General features: G+C 36.3%; 1 protein-coding gene across 9 annotated transcripts in view; it reads left to right on the top strand.

The window, feature by feature from the left end:
- LOC145662650 (uncharacterized) overlaps positions 1-17,016 on the top strand; it is a 293,979-nt gene that overhangs the window by 222,436 nt on the left and 54,527 nt on the right. Inside the window, exon 1 of one of the 9 annotated variants that reach the window (XM_081728439.1) lies at positions 11,349-11,845. The exons of 7 other annotated variants lie outside the window; for them this stretch is intronic. In XM_081728439.1, coding sequence (XP_081584565.1) covers positions 11,425-11,845 — 421 coding nt within the window. In that variant the 5' untranslated portion in view covers positions 11,349-11,424. Of the gene's footprint in view, positions 1-11,348; positions 11,846-17,016 lie in introns of those variants that run through there. One more of the 9 variants, XM_081728441.1, reaches the window with a different exon arrangement.

Here is a 17,016-nt window from a genome sequence, read left to right as displayed (position 1 = left end):
AATAACTGGATCTAGAACATTTTTGAAATCATCAGAGTGATAGCGTGAATATGAGATAAGCTGAAACAAATGTTTGGAACCATAAGTGCATGAAGGTTTAAACATAATGTTAAACCACACAGGTGCATACACTTTCAAAATGTACTCAGCTAGAGTCTTCAGGTTTTCAGTTGGATTTTCAAGTTGCCACATACAATCTAAACATACGGTTTGCTCCCTGGAGTGAGCAAGTTTTCCAGAATTTTTTAAAGATAAATCTAGCGAACAATTTCCACTTGATACAGCGATACACATATCCAACAAATACTTCTGATCTGTTATATTCTCCGAAAGAGGAAGGTCGATGAAATCACATCATTACTATGTCCAGTATTTATAACAGTTCCATCACACCCAATAGCATTAAAGTTCAAAAGTTGTTCGTTGTGTTCTCTATATTCAAGAAACTCCAGTATACTCTCGGCTATGTCCTTTTCAGTGGCAGATTTAGGTGTTACGTGGCCTAAAGACTTTGAGTTTGGTTCTTCTATTAGTGAAACGTGCTCTTCTAAAATAACTTTTTTTGTATAACTTAGTTCCTTTCTTTACTTTAACAGTTGATTTGTCTTTTCGTCCATCAAAAAACAATCCTCTATTTTCGATTATCTGATAAGAAAGACTATCATTAATGACATTTCTTCGATTTATTTATCTTGCTCGTATAATTTTCATCCTGTCTATTACTTTGGTTTTGTCTTCCCCTATGATTAAACCCAAGTCCTGTAAAGCAGCACTAGGTATAGCTGCAGCAGCTCTATCTGATATTCCGGTACGATCACAAATGGAAGCTACAGATGGCAATTTCATACGCATTTGAGTGCTTATCTTTTTCTCTTTTTTCAGGTTTAAAGGACCTGGTAGGTGTTTTTCAAAAGTCTAGTTTTTTTGCTCTTCAGTGCTGTCAATGTCCTCAGTAACCGTGTCTGTTACACTAGTACTTTGTGTTCGTTCTTGATTAAACTTAACTTTTCTCTGTAGTTCTTTACTTTGCCTTGCTTTTTTCTTCTTCAAAGCGCTTGAGGTAGCTTTATCAACATTACTCATAACCATTTTCCTGGTAGAGCGTTGATCTTTTAGAAAATCTTGTTCTAAAACGGGTGCTTTTCTTTCTTTTCACAACTACAAGTATCAAAGTTTTGACACTTGCAAACAGCAATATCCTTTTATACTTTTAGACCCTTTTATACTTTTATACTTTTAGACCTTAATAAATTCCTATATTTAGCATGATTAACTTTTATCATTTGTGAAATTCTAAGGTTAGAAACAGTGGGAATAGAAGAACCATATTTGTTCTATTTTAGGAAGTAAAGTTTCACATATTTCACTTACAGTAGAATCCTTCCCTGATGCAACTTTCAGGTTATGTCTAATAAAACAGTGGCACTTCATTGTCTTGGTAAGTAGACAGTACAACTTCACAAAATTCACTGTATCTTCCAACAATAGGACATTCCGACATTTGTCTTGTATTCACTTGTTTAGACTGAGCCATTTTAACTCACAAAATTAAAGTAGCACACAAACTAACAATATACTATGTTGCTCTGTTACACAATAGACACCAACTGAACTGAACTCGACAAAGCGACTGACACCTTATCTGAGCTTGTCATCACCCGAAAACATTGTTGCCAACTCCTATTGGCAAAAATGTCGCTAAATTTAGCTCCTAAAGTGTGTTTTTACAAAATTTTATCGCTCTTGCGGCACCTCAAGACAATCCAAAAAAAATTATATATAGGTATATATATTTGTGACTTTTTGACATAAAATTGATTATTTGACAGTATTAGAAATAAAAAGAAATATTTGACAACTTCTTTTTAAAAAAATTAAAATGTAGCGAAAATTGCAGTTTTATGAAACTTTATCGTCCTTGCGGCACCTTAAGACTTGCTCTAATATTTTTCATATTTTATTTTTATCTTATCTACACCAAAAGGCAACTTTTCAACACTATTACAAATTAAAAATCAAAACTTGTTTTTTTCGTTCCACCCTAACGTACGTCTGTTCACTTCTTTTCATTGTTATTGATAATATTGTTACCAAGAGTAATTTTTTAAAAACATATTGTATGTGCTATTTTAAACGGAAGTGGTTTATTTGTATGGTCATGAAATTCATAACACGAAGAATATAGGCTATAAATAAGAATTGGATATTACCAAGTTTCGGGAGACGATCATTGTGGTGAATAAAAAAGGACTGTGTTTGTAATAAACATTGGTCGAGAAGTAGATCGAAAGTTCGAAATACTTCGAAAAAATGTAGATTCTACCGAAAACTGATCGAGAAATTATAGAGGAAGTATAAGTATTACCTAAATAATCAGGTTACTGAACCGTACTGTATTCATTATGCGTGTCGGATTTAAAGATGATTGGCCTTGGACCTTGACCCTGTGGAGGGAAGGTTGAGGTTCGAAGTACATTGTTGCCAGCTTTATCTTTGTAATGCAGTATATAAACATTTTCAGTCATAGTATTAACATGCCGTATACAGAATATATCGTAGTTTACTTTCGTTCTTCTCACCCTCAGAACTTTAAATGTTTTAGTAGACCTATACAGCAGTGTGATTTCCATCGCGGCACCTTCTGTCTCGCACTGACATAATAATTTTCCTCAGTTGCTTTTCTTCCCTGGTCGTGAGCAAACGAAATAGCATCCTGCTTATTTTGTCACCAAGCACGTTTGCATATGAAATATAGCTGTAATAAATACGGCATTTTACAGAAATATCAAAAGTAGCTCAAGTGGTATAGCGTTGACTTCGTATTCGGGAGGTCGTGGTTTCGATTCCCGCTGCCGATCATCCTGATTGGGGTTTTTCAAGGCTTTCCTCTTCCTACCAGGCAAATGCCGAGATGGTACCTACTAAACAGGCCCTGGCGATACCTTCCCAAACCCTTTCCATTGCTGTTGTTGTTAGATATCCAGTATAAAATGGCCTTCGAGTTGCATCTGGTAATTAAATAAATAAATAAGAAAATAATTTTTAACGCTTTGTTATTCTGTTGTGAAGGTATGGTGCGGTTCGTAAACATGTGAATATAAATAGAGTATGTAGTAATTTCTATTGTATATAATGTTTCGAGCCACTCCAGCAATGTCCGAGCATTTTCAAGTTAATACCTTTCTAAAGTCGATTGTTCATATTTTTGGCAACTGGTTGTTCCATTTTCGGCTTAATTTGTTAGAATTTTCAGTTTTACTCATTTGGTGTAAGTAATAGTTTCCTCTCAATTTTTAGTTGATGGACGCCTAATATATATATATATATACAGTATGTTTGAAAAAGAACTCCCTAGTTTTAATGTGTCCTAGAATCTGTACAAAGTGACATACATTTTTCTAGTTTGTGGTGTTTGATTCATCAACTCTCCAAGTTTGGCTCCTCTGCAGTTGGTAGGTCTGCTTGACCTTGAGACGGCACCAGTGCTGTTTTTTTCCTGTTTCCTCAGTTTAGTTTCCTCTGTTTCCAGGAAGGTGGATAGGCAGGGCTGGCCCTGACTTAACCCCACTGGACTTTTTCTTTTGGGGCCACATAAAAAAAGGTTGTGTACAATGAAAATATCAGACACCAATCATATACGGGAAAGAATCGTCGCGGCGGTTGGGACAGTTGCACCCGAAATGTTGGTGAATACGTGGTGAGAAGTGGAATATTGTCTCGACGTGTGCAGGGCCACAAATAGGTCCCACGTTGAAGTCTGCCAACATTAAACAAAACTTGAAGGAATTCTCTTTCATGATATGTACTCATTGATGTAAGTTTTCATTCATTTCCCAATTAAATTTATACTTAAAACTAGGGACTTCTTTTTCAAACATCCTGTATATAATATTAATTTTTGATAGTCTTAGCTGCGTTTAGGTAAGACGTGTCTAATATAAACTTGTACTTGGACATTCCCCAGATTTATCTACACCCCCAATATTCCCATAAAATTTTCGGACACCCCCAGGAAATAAATTCCAGACACCCCCCAACAAGGGGGTGCAATATTAAAAAGATTCATTCTCGTTCTGCCTAAAGGCCCTCCAGGACTTCGTAGAAAATATTTTAAATAATCTCATCTTTAGGCAGAACGGAAATTCCCGTTCTGCCTAATCTTTGGAAACAGGAAATTCTATGCGAAGAGGAAATTTTTAGGGAAATGCAGCACCGAAAAGCTTGACTCCTAGCGTGTTTCTATGCAGCGACGTAACTTAGATTTCTTTCTGGGAGAGAAAGCATTAATACGCGTATTAGGTCCCCTAGAAAAATTGTTTTTTTAATTCTTGGGCCCCTTCCTTCCATCCTTCTCTTACTCATTATGATACCCCGGAGCCTGTGGGCTCTCCCGCACGGCAAAGTCTGCGGGCAATTAGTTACGTCCCTGGGCCCGTTTCATACGTGACAAATTAATTAAGGGGACAATATTGACAAATCTCAAAACCATACAAATAAATATACTTCTAGGGTCCCTAAATGTAACTTTTTTTTTTTTTTTTTACTGAAATTGGCCCACGACTCATTTTGTTTTATTTACCTTTTGTGCGCTGTTTTGTTTATGTAATGTAGAGAACCTGTGTGATGATTCATTTACAATTTCATGTTCGTATCGTACATGGAGTAAGAAAATTTTGTCTTAAAGTGGGTCCTCCTGGAACGACGAGGAGCTTCCCTGGCAGGGCAGTTGCTCCTCCTGCCCCCCATAAGTTACGGCCCTGTTGGTATGTAGATCGGAATTCATGTATAAAATGGCTGTAGTAACGAGGGCGGGACTAAATCCAAGCGGTCAAAATGCAAAGAAAATTGTGACGACAAAATCCCAGGAGTATATGCTGGATGTACACTCATGTCCAAAATGATTATCGCATATTTATAACTTCTTGTAAGAATATAATTTGATAATGATTTTGCAGAGTACCGTCAAATGGGGCTACTGTGAACATGGGGGCTACTTTGAACAAAACTGGGAAAATGTTTCAATCAAAATTTTCATGCCCTGAAAAGTCACTTGTGGTTCATTTGAATATTACAAGTAGTAGTTTGGAGTGTTCTGAATTCAACCATAACAAATCTGTAAGCTTTACTTAGAAGCATATATGAAGAAAAATGTTAAATATGAAGCGATGTTTTTTTATTTTTTTCGTCGACCAGAAAATTGTGTCCCTGGAACTCTGGTTTAAAGCAGTAACTGCCTAAATCAGTGTTATTGATGACGTTGAACGGAGCGTTAGCTATTACGAGAGAAAACTAAAAGACTATTATGATAGAAGAAAGAATAGACACAGAAGGGTTCTCAATCCCAGCTTGAGAGCTTAAGCATCCACCAACCATCCACTGTGCTTTAGAAAGAATAAAAGCTGAAGTGAGAATAAAGCTGTTTCACATGTGGCAGCAAGTACTGAAGCTTTCAGAAGAGTAATGAGTAACAGGTTTCTGACCTTTTCCATTTATTTTTATATTTTTCTTAGAAAACTTCCAATGCAAAACATAAATCAGACGAAAAAGTCACTTTACCTCCCAAAAAAGTAACTTTTAGTGACATTTTTTTTAAACAATGTAACTTTTGGTGGCCAACTTGATAAAAGTAGCTTTTAGTTTTTTTTTTAAAAAAAGTGACTCGCTATGAGCCCTGGAATTATTTGAGTTCACTTTGGCTCTGACCTATTTATACATAAATAGATACCGTACTAAAGATACTTCTGATTTCAATAAATGGCTCTCGTGGGGTTTGCCTTAAAAAGTACGGCATATCGATCTATTTTATTAATACTTTTTTGTGACACGCGAAAACACGAAATATATCACTTTTGTGTGAAAATGTACATTTAAAATATATATTTTTTCACTAGTTCTTAGGCCATATAACGCTCGCGATTAAACGCGAAATTCTGTCGAATTAGCGAAATTTGCAACAAGTCTCGATATTCCACGAAAGTGATAATTTTTCGACGCTTTTACGATTTATTCATTATCATTATTTCTCTCTTCTGCATACTTGACGGTGAGTAAATGCTACTAGTTCGTCATTTGTCTACCACAATGAAATATCGGACTGCCGGATGTCTGGCGCCGGCCCTCCCTCAGTTTGTCCGTTTTCTCGCTGCAACGAATATGGTTCCAGATTTGCCTCGTGTACTTCCGAGCGGCAAAGCAAGCGGTAGAATGCCCATAATTACGTTTCGATAGAGCACAAGATTTTAAAGATCATGGTTACCACGTTTCTGATGCAAGTCAAAAAATAATTGTATAGATTTTTGTAATATTAGACTAGCCTGGAAGCGACACGATTTGTATCTGAAGCAGAATGAAAGCGAAAATCTTAAAAAGAACAACTTGTTTTGTGTTACACCATGGTGACTAGAATTTTTACTTGCAAAAACGGGACGCATGCGAATCGGCGACGGAGGGGGGGGGGCTTAATATTTGAGTTCCAGATTGCATTTTGGGACTCAGCAGTGTTTCAATTTACAAAATAAACAAGTAAGAGCTATAACACAGATTTTCTAACATAAGTACTACCCAAAAATATTTTTAACTACTTGAAAACTCAGAATTCCCACTCAATTCTCACTTGAACCACGAACACTAAATTCCCATTTGAAAATTCAAAAGTTCACGGCTGAACCTTCCCAACGAGTGTTAATACGGAAGTGTGTGTAGAATTAGCATTGACCATTTATATTTTGAATAATAATTACGGGACACCTGGGTCATGTTTGCTTAAAAACGGGACATTTAGGCGTCTCGTTTGAGAATCAGAAAAAAACGGGACAACGGTTGAATATAAGGGACTGTCCCGGCTAAAACGGGACGTCTGGTCACCTTGTTTTACACAGAAAAGAAACGCTGATTGGTGGGCAACAAATTTAACACTAGAAAACATCGAATTGTATAAGTAAACTGGACACTAAAGTTTTTTTTTCTATTAATGTTCTGTGTGCGTTTTTTTCTTTAAATGATACTTTTATTCATTGAGAATGCTTAGTGTTATTTTTTAAAAACTCAAATATTGTTTAATATACTCATGTGTAAGCTCATATCATGATGATTGATGATTGGGAATGAAGGTGAAATAAAAGGTAATTGTTTGTAATTGCCGAGGAAAATAGCATTCTTACCTTGAATTTTTATGCTCCGATTTTATCCCGTTTTATGCATATTTTTCTAACGAAATTGCGAATTCTTATTTACTAGAAAATCGTGTGTCAATAGTAAATACTGTATTATTAAAACTAAACAGTATTTAGAAGTTTTTCTTTGATTGCAATTGCATAACAATAATAACAAATTATAAAAAATCACAAAAGAAACATTCATAAACTTACAGAAAAAAACAGAAGTTGCTCTTGTATTATAATCTCTCTGAGTAATGAATGGGGGATTTAGGTCTGAATATAATAGGAATAATATACAGTAGTGAAACATAATAACCCACAAATGTGTGCTCATCAAGATTTTACGAACACTTAGTTTTACGAACATTTTTCGTTTTTTAGTGTTATTTTTTTTTTTTTTAACCAGCTGGTTTAAACCAGCCAACCCTGTTATTTAGCAATGCATACTTTTAGATATTCGAACCTTTTTCGTGTCCCCTTGGACTTCGATTAAAAAAAAAAAAAACGCATTTCTGAAAATAAAAACAATATGAAGATTATTTTAATGATTCACAAGCACCTTTTCGAGTATTTTGTAACATTTTAGAGCATTTTAAAAATGTTTTTAGGTATACATACATTGTTATTCTGTAGTTTCTGCACATTTATAGCGCAATAAAATCCTAACCCTACCGATCAGGACAGTTATGCAGTATCATAACGGAAGATGGCTCATAATAGTAAAGTACTTCGTTTGCATTAGGGACATTCCATGCGAAATTAACCAATGAAATGAAAAAAATGACCTGACCATCTTAGATTTTTGTAAAAACTGGTGCACAACTTTATTACAGTTGAAAAAATTCCAAATATTACCTCTCTCCTCCTGAAAGTGCCCCCTTACAGGGTGTTCGAAAATTTCAAAAAGGGGCATTTTTTCAGTTACAGTGATTAAAAATTGCCACAAAATGGTTAATATGTACACTAGAGATATGAAACAAACACCATTGGAAAGCTTAAAGACTACTCTACAAGTTGTACTATATTGAAAAAAACCTGTAAAATAAGAAAGAACACTTCAAAAATTCAAATTCAAATCTGAATTTTGAATTTCGCATAGATATGTCCCTGCGAATTTGTTCAAAATTGTCCAGATTGTAGTCTCATATGTGTACTAAAACACCAAAAAGTTGCATTTTGGGCACTAAATGGGATTCGATTCAAAATTCAACATAAACCAAACATTGCACGATATTGACCATAGAAATATCTGGTTTCAGATCGACAACCATTTGCCTGTAGCTATTTACCTGCAGCATCAAAGGAATTTATATTCAATTTCATTTGTTTCTTGATGTATTCATTTGAATTTACACAATTATTCACCTTTCGAGCTATTTCGTCAGGTATTACGGTTTCGAACATTACTCAATAGAGGTAATTATTCTTGTTAGTATGAATGTGTATAAATTTATATTGACTACATTGATAATGTTATGACAGTGTGATTCGATTACCGTGTGTTCCCATTTGGGATAAGCCATTCTATAATGGTATCGGGGTTCATGTTCCGATGATGAAACAATACACTATCACCGTCTCTAGGTTCGGGTGCTATTGAATAAATAAAGAGACTTAATCGTGTACTCACTATTACTGACGGGCCAATCGCAATGCAAAAGATGGGTTAGAACTTTTGTTACCAACAGTCTCATATGGATTTTATTATGGTTCCAAGTGTCTCCTATAGCCCCAAAAGGAAAAGTCGTGAGGAGCACAAAAGGTAAAATTAGCACCGGATGGTTGCAGATAGGAACCAATGTACCTTTGCGCTGCGCTACATTAAATGCATTGAGACTACAATAAAATGAAATATTAAAACATGCATGCAATATACGACAATACTTATATTGTTAAATAAAAGAAAGAACACTATGACATATGCGCAATTGCACTATTACGTGTTACCACTTGATTTGAAGATTAACACTCTCAATAAATATTTTCAAGCCATATATTTTATTCTTTAAGAAATCACAAACACATTTGTATAACACAAACAACCATGTATTCTCATGGAGAAATAGTGGCCCAAGATTCCGGTTGTAACGGACCCGAATACGATGCCGATAAGGACGCACGGATGTCACGATTTCACTAATTTATTGAAATACGCAACAATTCTTGAAGACAAGATACGTATTCTTCCACAGTTGTTTGGAGAACCAATTCCTTTAGGAGAGTCTTTGGACGTTCTTCCATTGTTATACGGCTTTTAACGTAGCAAAAGTATAATTTGTCCACTAATTATTCTGGTTACTGATGATTTCTAAATCCTATTTTGTATATGCACTTGTTATTAACATTTTAAAATTTTACTGGAGGTATCTGTTTCCACCTTTTGCACAAGTAGTTTCAATATTCAGAAAATATGAGCCACTTTGTGAGACGGTCGAAGAGTTACATGTTTAGCTGTCCTTTTCCAGGGTGAAACTCCTGGCGCCTTTCCTGCGTGTTACGCCTTGTAGTCGCTCTGAAGGCGTATAGATACACTAGTAGAATAAAAAATAGTTCCCACACAACACTTAGTTTTTAAGCTATTTCTTTGCTGATAAAATTTGATTAATTGAATATGATCTTATTGGGAACATATTAATTACATTTAAACACATAATATAAGTAATAACTAATTATTATAAAAAAATGCATATTCTAGTCCACCGCTGCCTTTTAGCCTCGCAATTCAGCTTTCGGTGGGAGGGAGAAGAATGTTAAGCTGAGTTGAATTTTTTATCCGTATTTGGTCGCACGAAGAAGAAAGTAGATGGGTGGATGCACACACACATACACACACACAGAAATATATGAGCAAAGAAGTTCGCAGCATCTCGGTTTGTAAGAATTTTTGTTTCTGTGCGCAGCAGTTCCAAGAAATCCTCTTCGAATACGAGGGTTGATTGAGAAGTATTTAACGATAACGTTATAATGTTATTTTCATTCCTTTGTTTCAGGATTCCAGTTATAGAACTTACTATGAAAGGGAGGGATATATTTTCCTCCCTTTCACAATATTTGTATCAAATGTGTTATGAAACGCAGTGACACTGTTCACAAGAACTTCACAAACTGTCAGAACAAACAATTAGACAATAAATTCTTTTTCCTATTTCAATTATGTACTTCCACATGTCTGTGATAGCAATCCTGAAACAAGGTAATAAAAATAACATGTATCAATGTAACCAATATAAGTTTAGAAACATCCATACTGACTAACAGGAATAATGACCTGTATTGAGGTCTGTCCGGAAACGTAATACCTCTCTAAATAAGGTGGATAATTGTGTAAATTCAAATGAATACATCAAGAAACATATGAAATTGAATATAAATTCCTTTGATGCTGCAGGTAAATATACAGGCAAATGGTTATCAATCTGAACCCAGATATTCACATGGTCAATATCGTGCAATGTTTGGTTTATGTTGAATTGTGAATCGGGTCCCATTGAGTGTCCAAATTGCAACTTTGTGGTGTTTTAGTACACATATGAGACTACAATCTGGAGAATTTTGAACAAATTGGCAGGGACATATGCGAAATTCAAGTTTTAATTTGAATTTTTGAAGTGTTATTTCTTATTTTACAGTTTTTTTTAATATAGTACAACTTGTAGAGCAGTTTTTAAGCTTTCCAGTGGTGTTTGTGTAATGTCTGTAGTGCACCTATTAACCATTTTATGACAATTTTTAATAATCACAGTAACTGAAAAAATGCATTTTTTGACATTCTTCAACACCCTATATGGGGACAATTTCAGGGGGGAGAGGTAATATTTGGGATTTTTTCATCTCCCCTGTGATAAAGGTGTGCACCAATTTTTACAAAAATCTGAGATGGTCAAGTCTGGTAATTTGGTGATTTGACATGGAATGTCCCATTAAATATTTCCATCTGTATATCTTTAGAGAACTTCTCAAATGGCCTTCATGTCTTTCTTGTTCATTTTGAAGTTCTGAATAGAACAATAGTTTGTTTAATTACAATCTTTAAAGTTGATTGTCAGTACTGGCAAAGAATTAATTAAGAATGGTGCTTCAGCATTTTTCACTACATAATTTTGGCAGTTGTATTCTGGCAGTTTATTTAATATAATTTTCTTTAACGAACCTCAGTACCTGAATAGACTTCGGTTAATTGCAGTCCTATTTTCTAATTGGTGTTGGATCCTGACGTAGTAACTTCTTAGTGTGTGTGAACAGTTTCAACGTACTAAGTACATAAATTATGGAGGGACAAGAGGATATTCGTGATCTTTTCTCTCTAAAACGAAGAAAGGCCAATTTCTCTAAAGAAGAAGTTGACGCATTGCTTTCTGGGGTTCGAGATCATCGAGCAATTTTACTTGGTGAGAATGTACCGTGGTTTGAATCCAGATCTCGCAGACAGGAAATATGGCAGGAAATCGCGAGTAAAGTGACCAAAGTCTGTGGTGTAGAGCGAACAGCAGATGAAGTAAAGCAAAAATGGGCTTTTATGAAGATGTTAGCTAAAAAGACAGAATCCGATTTGAATGCACTAGGTGTGGACCCTGCTTTGAGAACAGTTTTAAAAATTCTCAGAGAAGGAACAACTGAAGGAAAAGTACATGAAGATATGCCAATTAGAGATCGTCCTAAAACCCTCGGCTCACCCTTGTCTCGAATAGGTGAGTTTGCCTTAATTCACATTTTTTCTAAGTATGAATCGTGTTCTGTAGTTATCAGTAAAATATAATGTCCCAAAATAGTGCTACACTGGTTTAACTTTGTTAACAGGATACTAATAACACCAAATATGTCTCTTTTCGTATATCATACAGTAAAATTGCAGATAGGCAGAATGTTCGCTATTAGCAGCAATACTTAGTCTGCAACACTATAAAACAGTTCAAGTAGCAGATGTATGCTTCCCTCCCCGTGAAACCACATAGGTTCAATTTGCACGTCTGTCATCTGGTTATCTCTGGATTCGTGACGAATACACTACTTTTCAGTTTTCCACAAGTAGATACTGTATCTATGTTTAATCGGAAGATCTGGTTTAAGGTGCGATACGCGTTCGTCGATATTTACCTTACGGGATTGTTCCATCGATGAGTGTTCACTCGCTGTAACTTTTATTTAAAAGAATTACTATGTAAGCAATCTGGTAAATAAACTGCAACCCAAGGAACTTTTCTGATCTTTCTTGCACAATGTGTGGTATTTTCGTTGGACAAGTACAAATAATTTTGTAATTTACAGTACCATTCAGTTTAAAACTGCCCTTGTCAAGTCATAAAACAATTTAGTAAAAATGATGATTCCTGTAAGTCATGCTTAGCATCTACATAACGAAATTCGAAACCTCATCCTGGGTTATTATCTACCGTCAAGGAACCTGGGATTCTACAGGCTCATTTTGATTACACCAAAATACGATTGACATTTGTTTTACTTACAGCTTACCCCAGGCCCACTATTTTTTTTTTTCAGTATGTCGGTATATGTAAGGTGTTTGAAAGTTCCCCTAAAAGTCTTTCTCCTGTCATAGTGTTCTTGCTACTGGACTCAACTGACTCACGCGAAACTTGCTGTACGGACGTCTCAATGAATTTTGTGAATGTCAATGACAGTCATCTGTTGCCATCCTTTCTTCACATGACAGTTTCTTCCGTCTGAAACTTGTAATCTCGTAATTGGTATACGTGAAGTAATATCAAATTCTGTCGCCTTACACGATTTTCAGTTTTGCAGTAACACGAAAATCTATTTACCTTCCATGAAAAGCAAATTGCTCGTCTATTCCATTTCGGATAAGTTAATGCCTGCCATCTGCTGAGCAATAACGCAACTGGGGGGAAGCAAACGGGACTTGTACCGCAGGCGCCCAATTCGGAGAGTGCAAAATGGGCGCTAAGTCGAGTTCTAGCCCCGTGCGACAACTAGCATATTTACGTCGCTGCTGTTCAGTTATGGTGGTACTTAAATGTAACAAAATGTCTACACGGTCACAATTGATCGTAAACACTGCAGTTTTAAATACACCAAGTCAACATTTATTTTTATTATTAACATTGAAAGAGTAACACTACTTTGGGACATTCAGTATATGCTGTTACAAATTATTCAAGATTCTTAATTTGTTCATAGATGTAAAAAGTTTTATTCAATCCTTATGTGTTCTCAAAATGTTGAGCACTGATGTATATTAGAGTAATTTACTGAGGTGCTTATTGTTGGGTTGTCGATTCCTGTTTGTCTTAGAAACTCCTACTATTATACTCTATTTAACGTCTACGACGCTCTCAAGCTAAGGGATAATTCTTAGTCCAAAAGGACCATGTATGATTCGAGACTTAGTCCAGTTTCAATTTTGTCTTTTTTCTTCCGTGTCTCATAAATATGTACAGTTTTCAAGAAAAGTACTGGGGTTTCGTTGGCTTGTGTGCAGGTGTGCTAGCACGTGGGTGGTTGATTGAAACACTTTTGTTTGGTAAATCAAATAGTTTGCTGCTACCTGTCATGAACGTATTTGGAACTCAAGCGTAAACTTAAATATGTATAGAGCATCGAGTGTCGAGGTTGGAATGATCACTGAAGTGTTGTACTGTTGATACGTTATCATCTGTGAATTAAGTAGCAACTCGCGCGGTACTATATGACGCTTACTGTATGGACCCCAGTAGCACAATTGATGGGCCGATGTCGATCAACATGGGATTTGCTGGTGGGATCGATGTCGGTGTCGATGTGGATCGATGCAGAATGGCAAACATTTTGCCGACATTGGCCAAGATCGGCAAATCTATGTCGATCGACATCGGCGTCCATGTTGATCTATGTGGGTCCCATGTAGGTTCTTCCAGATCAATGTTGGCCCCACATTATTCCATGCCGCCCCATCTAGATCTGCCTTTTATTAACATCACCGATCTTGATCTTTGGTTGAAGAATACCGGCCTATGTGGGATCAATGTCGGCCCATTTAGATCTGCCCCATACCCACATCGTTGTTCGAGCTCCCTAGTTGACCTATGTGGGATCTATGTTGAACCACCCAGATCTTCCCTGAACGCACATCTTCGTTCTAGCTCCCATAGTTGATCGATGTAGCTCTATATGTTCCTTGTAAAAAGAACGGAGCTAAAAAACTAAAATAAACTGCCCTGTATTCCTTTGATTAAAGATAACAGTGATATCTGCACATGATCGCACCTGTAACAACAAAACCAGTACCAGATTAGCTGCACTGAGCGCGGACTATAAACAAGCCAAAATTTATTTGGAATAGTTCATATGGATCTCTTAATCTATAGTCGACATCCTTCATGCAAATCAAAGATAAAATATACATTCTAGAAATGAAGAAACACTAATTTTAATACACACCTTCAATAATATAGTTTTCTTTTTTTTTAAAAAAAAATAAATTACACCGTTCTATTTTTTTTATACGATTTCAGCAAATTGAAGAGAAACCAAAACAAACAACAGTCATATTTTTCCTTTTTCCCTCGCTTCGCACCGCCACAGATCAACATGCACAGCTTGTGGCGCCATACGGTGTTATGGTTTTAAAACTGTGACAGTTGACGAACAACGTGCGTACTCGGATCGATTCGACACAGATCGAGGCCGAATCGAAAAATCGCTTTTTCAAATAATTGCCACAGAACCACAAAAATGTTAATTTCATGTGTTTCTTATTTATTCATTAGAAAAAGGAAATATTTCCGATAATAGTATACGTGAGTGCTCGTCAGTTACCGAGGACGCACGAAGTGCTGTCTTTTACGGATTATTCATTGACGATCTAGGAACTTGAAAATGGGGTAACAAAGCGAGTATCATTAACTTTGCTAATGATACGAATATAAAAAAGAACATACGTGTATTCACCTTTGTGATCGTACTCCTTGTTGTTTTTTTTTTTTTTCACGGCGAACGCTCTTCAACTGTTTGAGAGTTGTATGCAGTAGTGGCAGGTCTAGCGTGATTGCCTAGCGGGTTTTGTGGAGGAAATGAAAGGTTTGGGGGTTATTCCGTAGAGGTTTGTGTCATTTCGTAGATGTTTTTGTGAGCTGAACGCAACGCGGTTTGTTTTTTTCTTGTTTACTTCCACTTATTGGTAATTTGCATTTTCGGGAATTTTCTTGTGGCCCTATAATGTCCTGCAGTTCTGGCCAGAGGTTCCGCCTACGTGAAGGTGCCATTTTTTTTTTATCGTTCTGCGTACATTGACGTAGCTTGTCCTTTGTGCTCTCCAGGTAGGTGGCAGCATGCTGCAGTAGTATGAGGACGAAGGAGAAAATGGCTGGTGTGATAAATTATGCGTGGATCGTGTACCACGTGTACGATTTTGATCTGTTTCTATATTGGTGCTTTGAAGTCTTCTATTCTACTTAATAAGTAATTCTTTTGTGTAGATTGTGTTCAATATTATATTAAAAAGTCATCACTTGGCCGGTAAGCACTTGTATGCTGCTGGGTAGGTCATTCTAGGCATTAACTTTTACAGTGCTTTATATTTCTTGATTTAAAAAATATAGCCCTTCTACTTATTGTGTGCGCGTTTTCGCTAGGTACTCCCTCCCTTATTTTTATTGCATTGTTGAATTTTGCCCTTGTACTTAGATGTTTTTATTTAGGAATGTTTTTTTTATATGGTATTCGAAGAATAATAATGTGCCCTTGTACGTAGTGTATATGTGGGGCATTTGAAACACACATCGCATGTCACGTGAACGTGGATGCTTCTTACTGTTGCACTACGTATAAAAATGATTTTATTTGATGTAGAAGTGTAAATGGAACACATAAGAAACGCAGATCACGGTCTATTCACACTTCATGTTGGAGTGTGAATACAACATGATCTGGGTTTCTTGCGTGTTCTATTACCACTTCTAAATGTTATAAAATTATTTATATACGTAGTGCAACAGTAGGAAGTATCCATGTGCACAGAAGATGAGAAGGAACTGTTGTATAATATTACCATATTTCCGTGCTTTTTTTCTTTTTGGTGGGCAAGCCTATTTATATCCCATGTGGGACCGACATTGGCAAATCTGTCATGGGGAACCCTAGCAAGTTCCCACGTGGGACCCATATCGGTAAATTAACATCGGCAAGCCCACCAAGATCTCATATGGGAAATTGGTGGGTTATTGTGGTCCAGTTTAGATCCCACGACGCCGACGTTGGCCGATGTGGAACAAATATGGGTCCCACGTCGGCGTGCTACTGGGGGAAAGTGTATTCGTGAACAAGAATAGTGACTACCGTGCATGAAAAACCCCGTTTGTGTCACAGCTGTCGGAACACAAATAAGTGTGTTCAAAGACAGTTTCGGCATCAGTATCAGAAGCCATCAGCATAACATACGATGTTAGTTCAATTTGAGGGAACATTCTATCTGCAGGCCGTGTACATTAGAGGAAACCGTGAAAATAATAGTCTTATGTGCATAGTCTATAGAAGTCAATTGCTTACCGCAATACCCATTTAGTGTTCCACCCACGACAGTATGTGACGTGATTCACGAGAACTTTTGATTTCATGCGTACAAAATCCAACTCTTGCAGGAAATAAAATCAGAAGATGAGCCACGGAGACGTGAATATGCTGTGGACATACTTCAGAGAGTTGATACCAATTATCTACACGGACAAAATCTGTCGTGGCTAGAATCTCGTCACTGAAAACCTAACGGACCAAATCTCGTTGGGCTAAAATTCGCAGACTGAAATCTTGTACGGACGAGAGTTGCCATAACAACATGTAAGTTTCTTAGGTCAGAATAATAATAATGATAATAATAGAAGAGGAAGAAAAATCCGGAAATGTTTAATTT

The sequence above is a fragment of the Thermobia domestica genome, chromosome 10 (genome assembly GCF_964235325.1).
Source record: "Thermobia domestica chromosome 10, izTheDome1.hap1.1, whole genome shotgun sequence".
NCBI classification, from domain to species: Eukaryota; Metazoa; Arthropoda; class Insecta; order Zygentoma; family Lepismatidae; genus Thermobia; species Thermobia domestica.
This window is presented reverse-complemented; position numbering and strand designations above follow the sequence as displayed.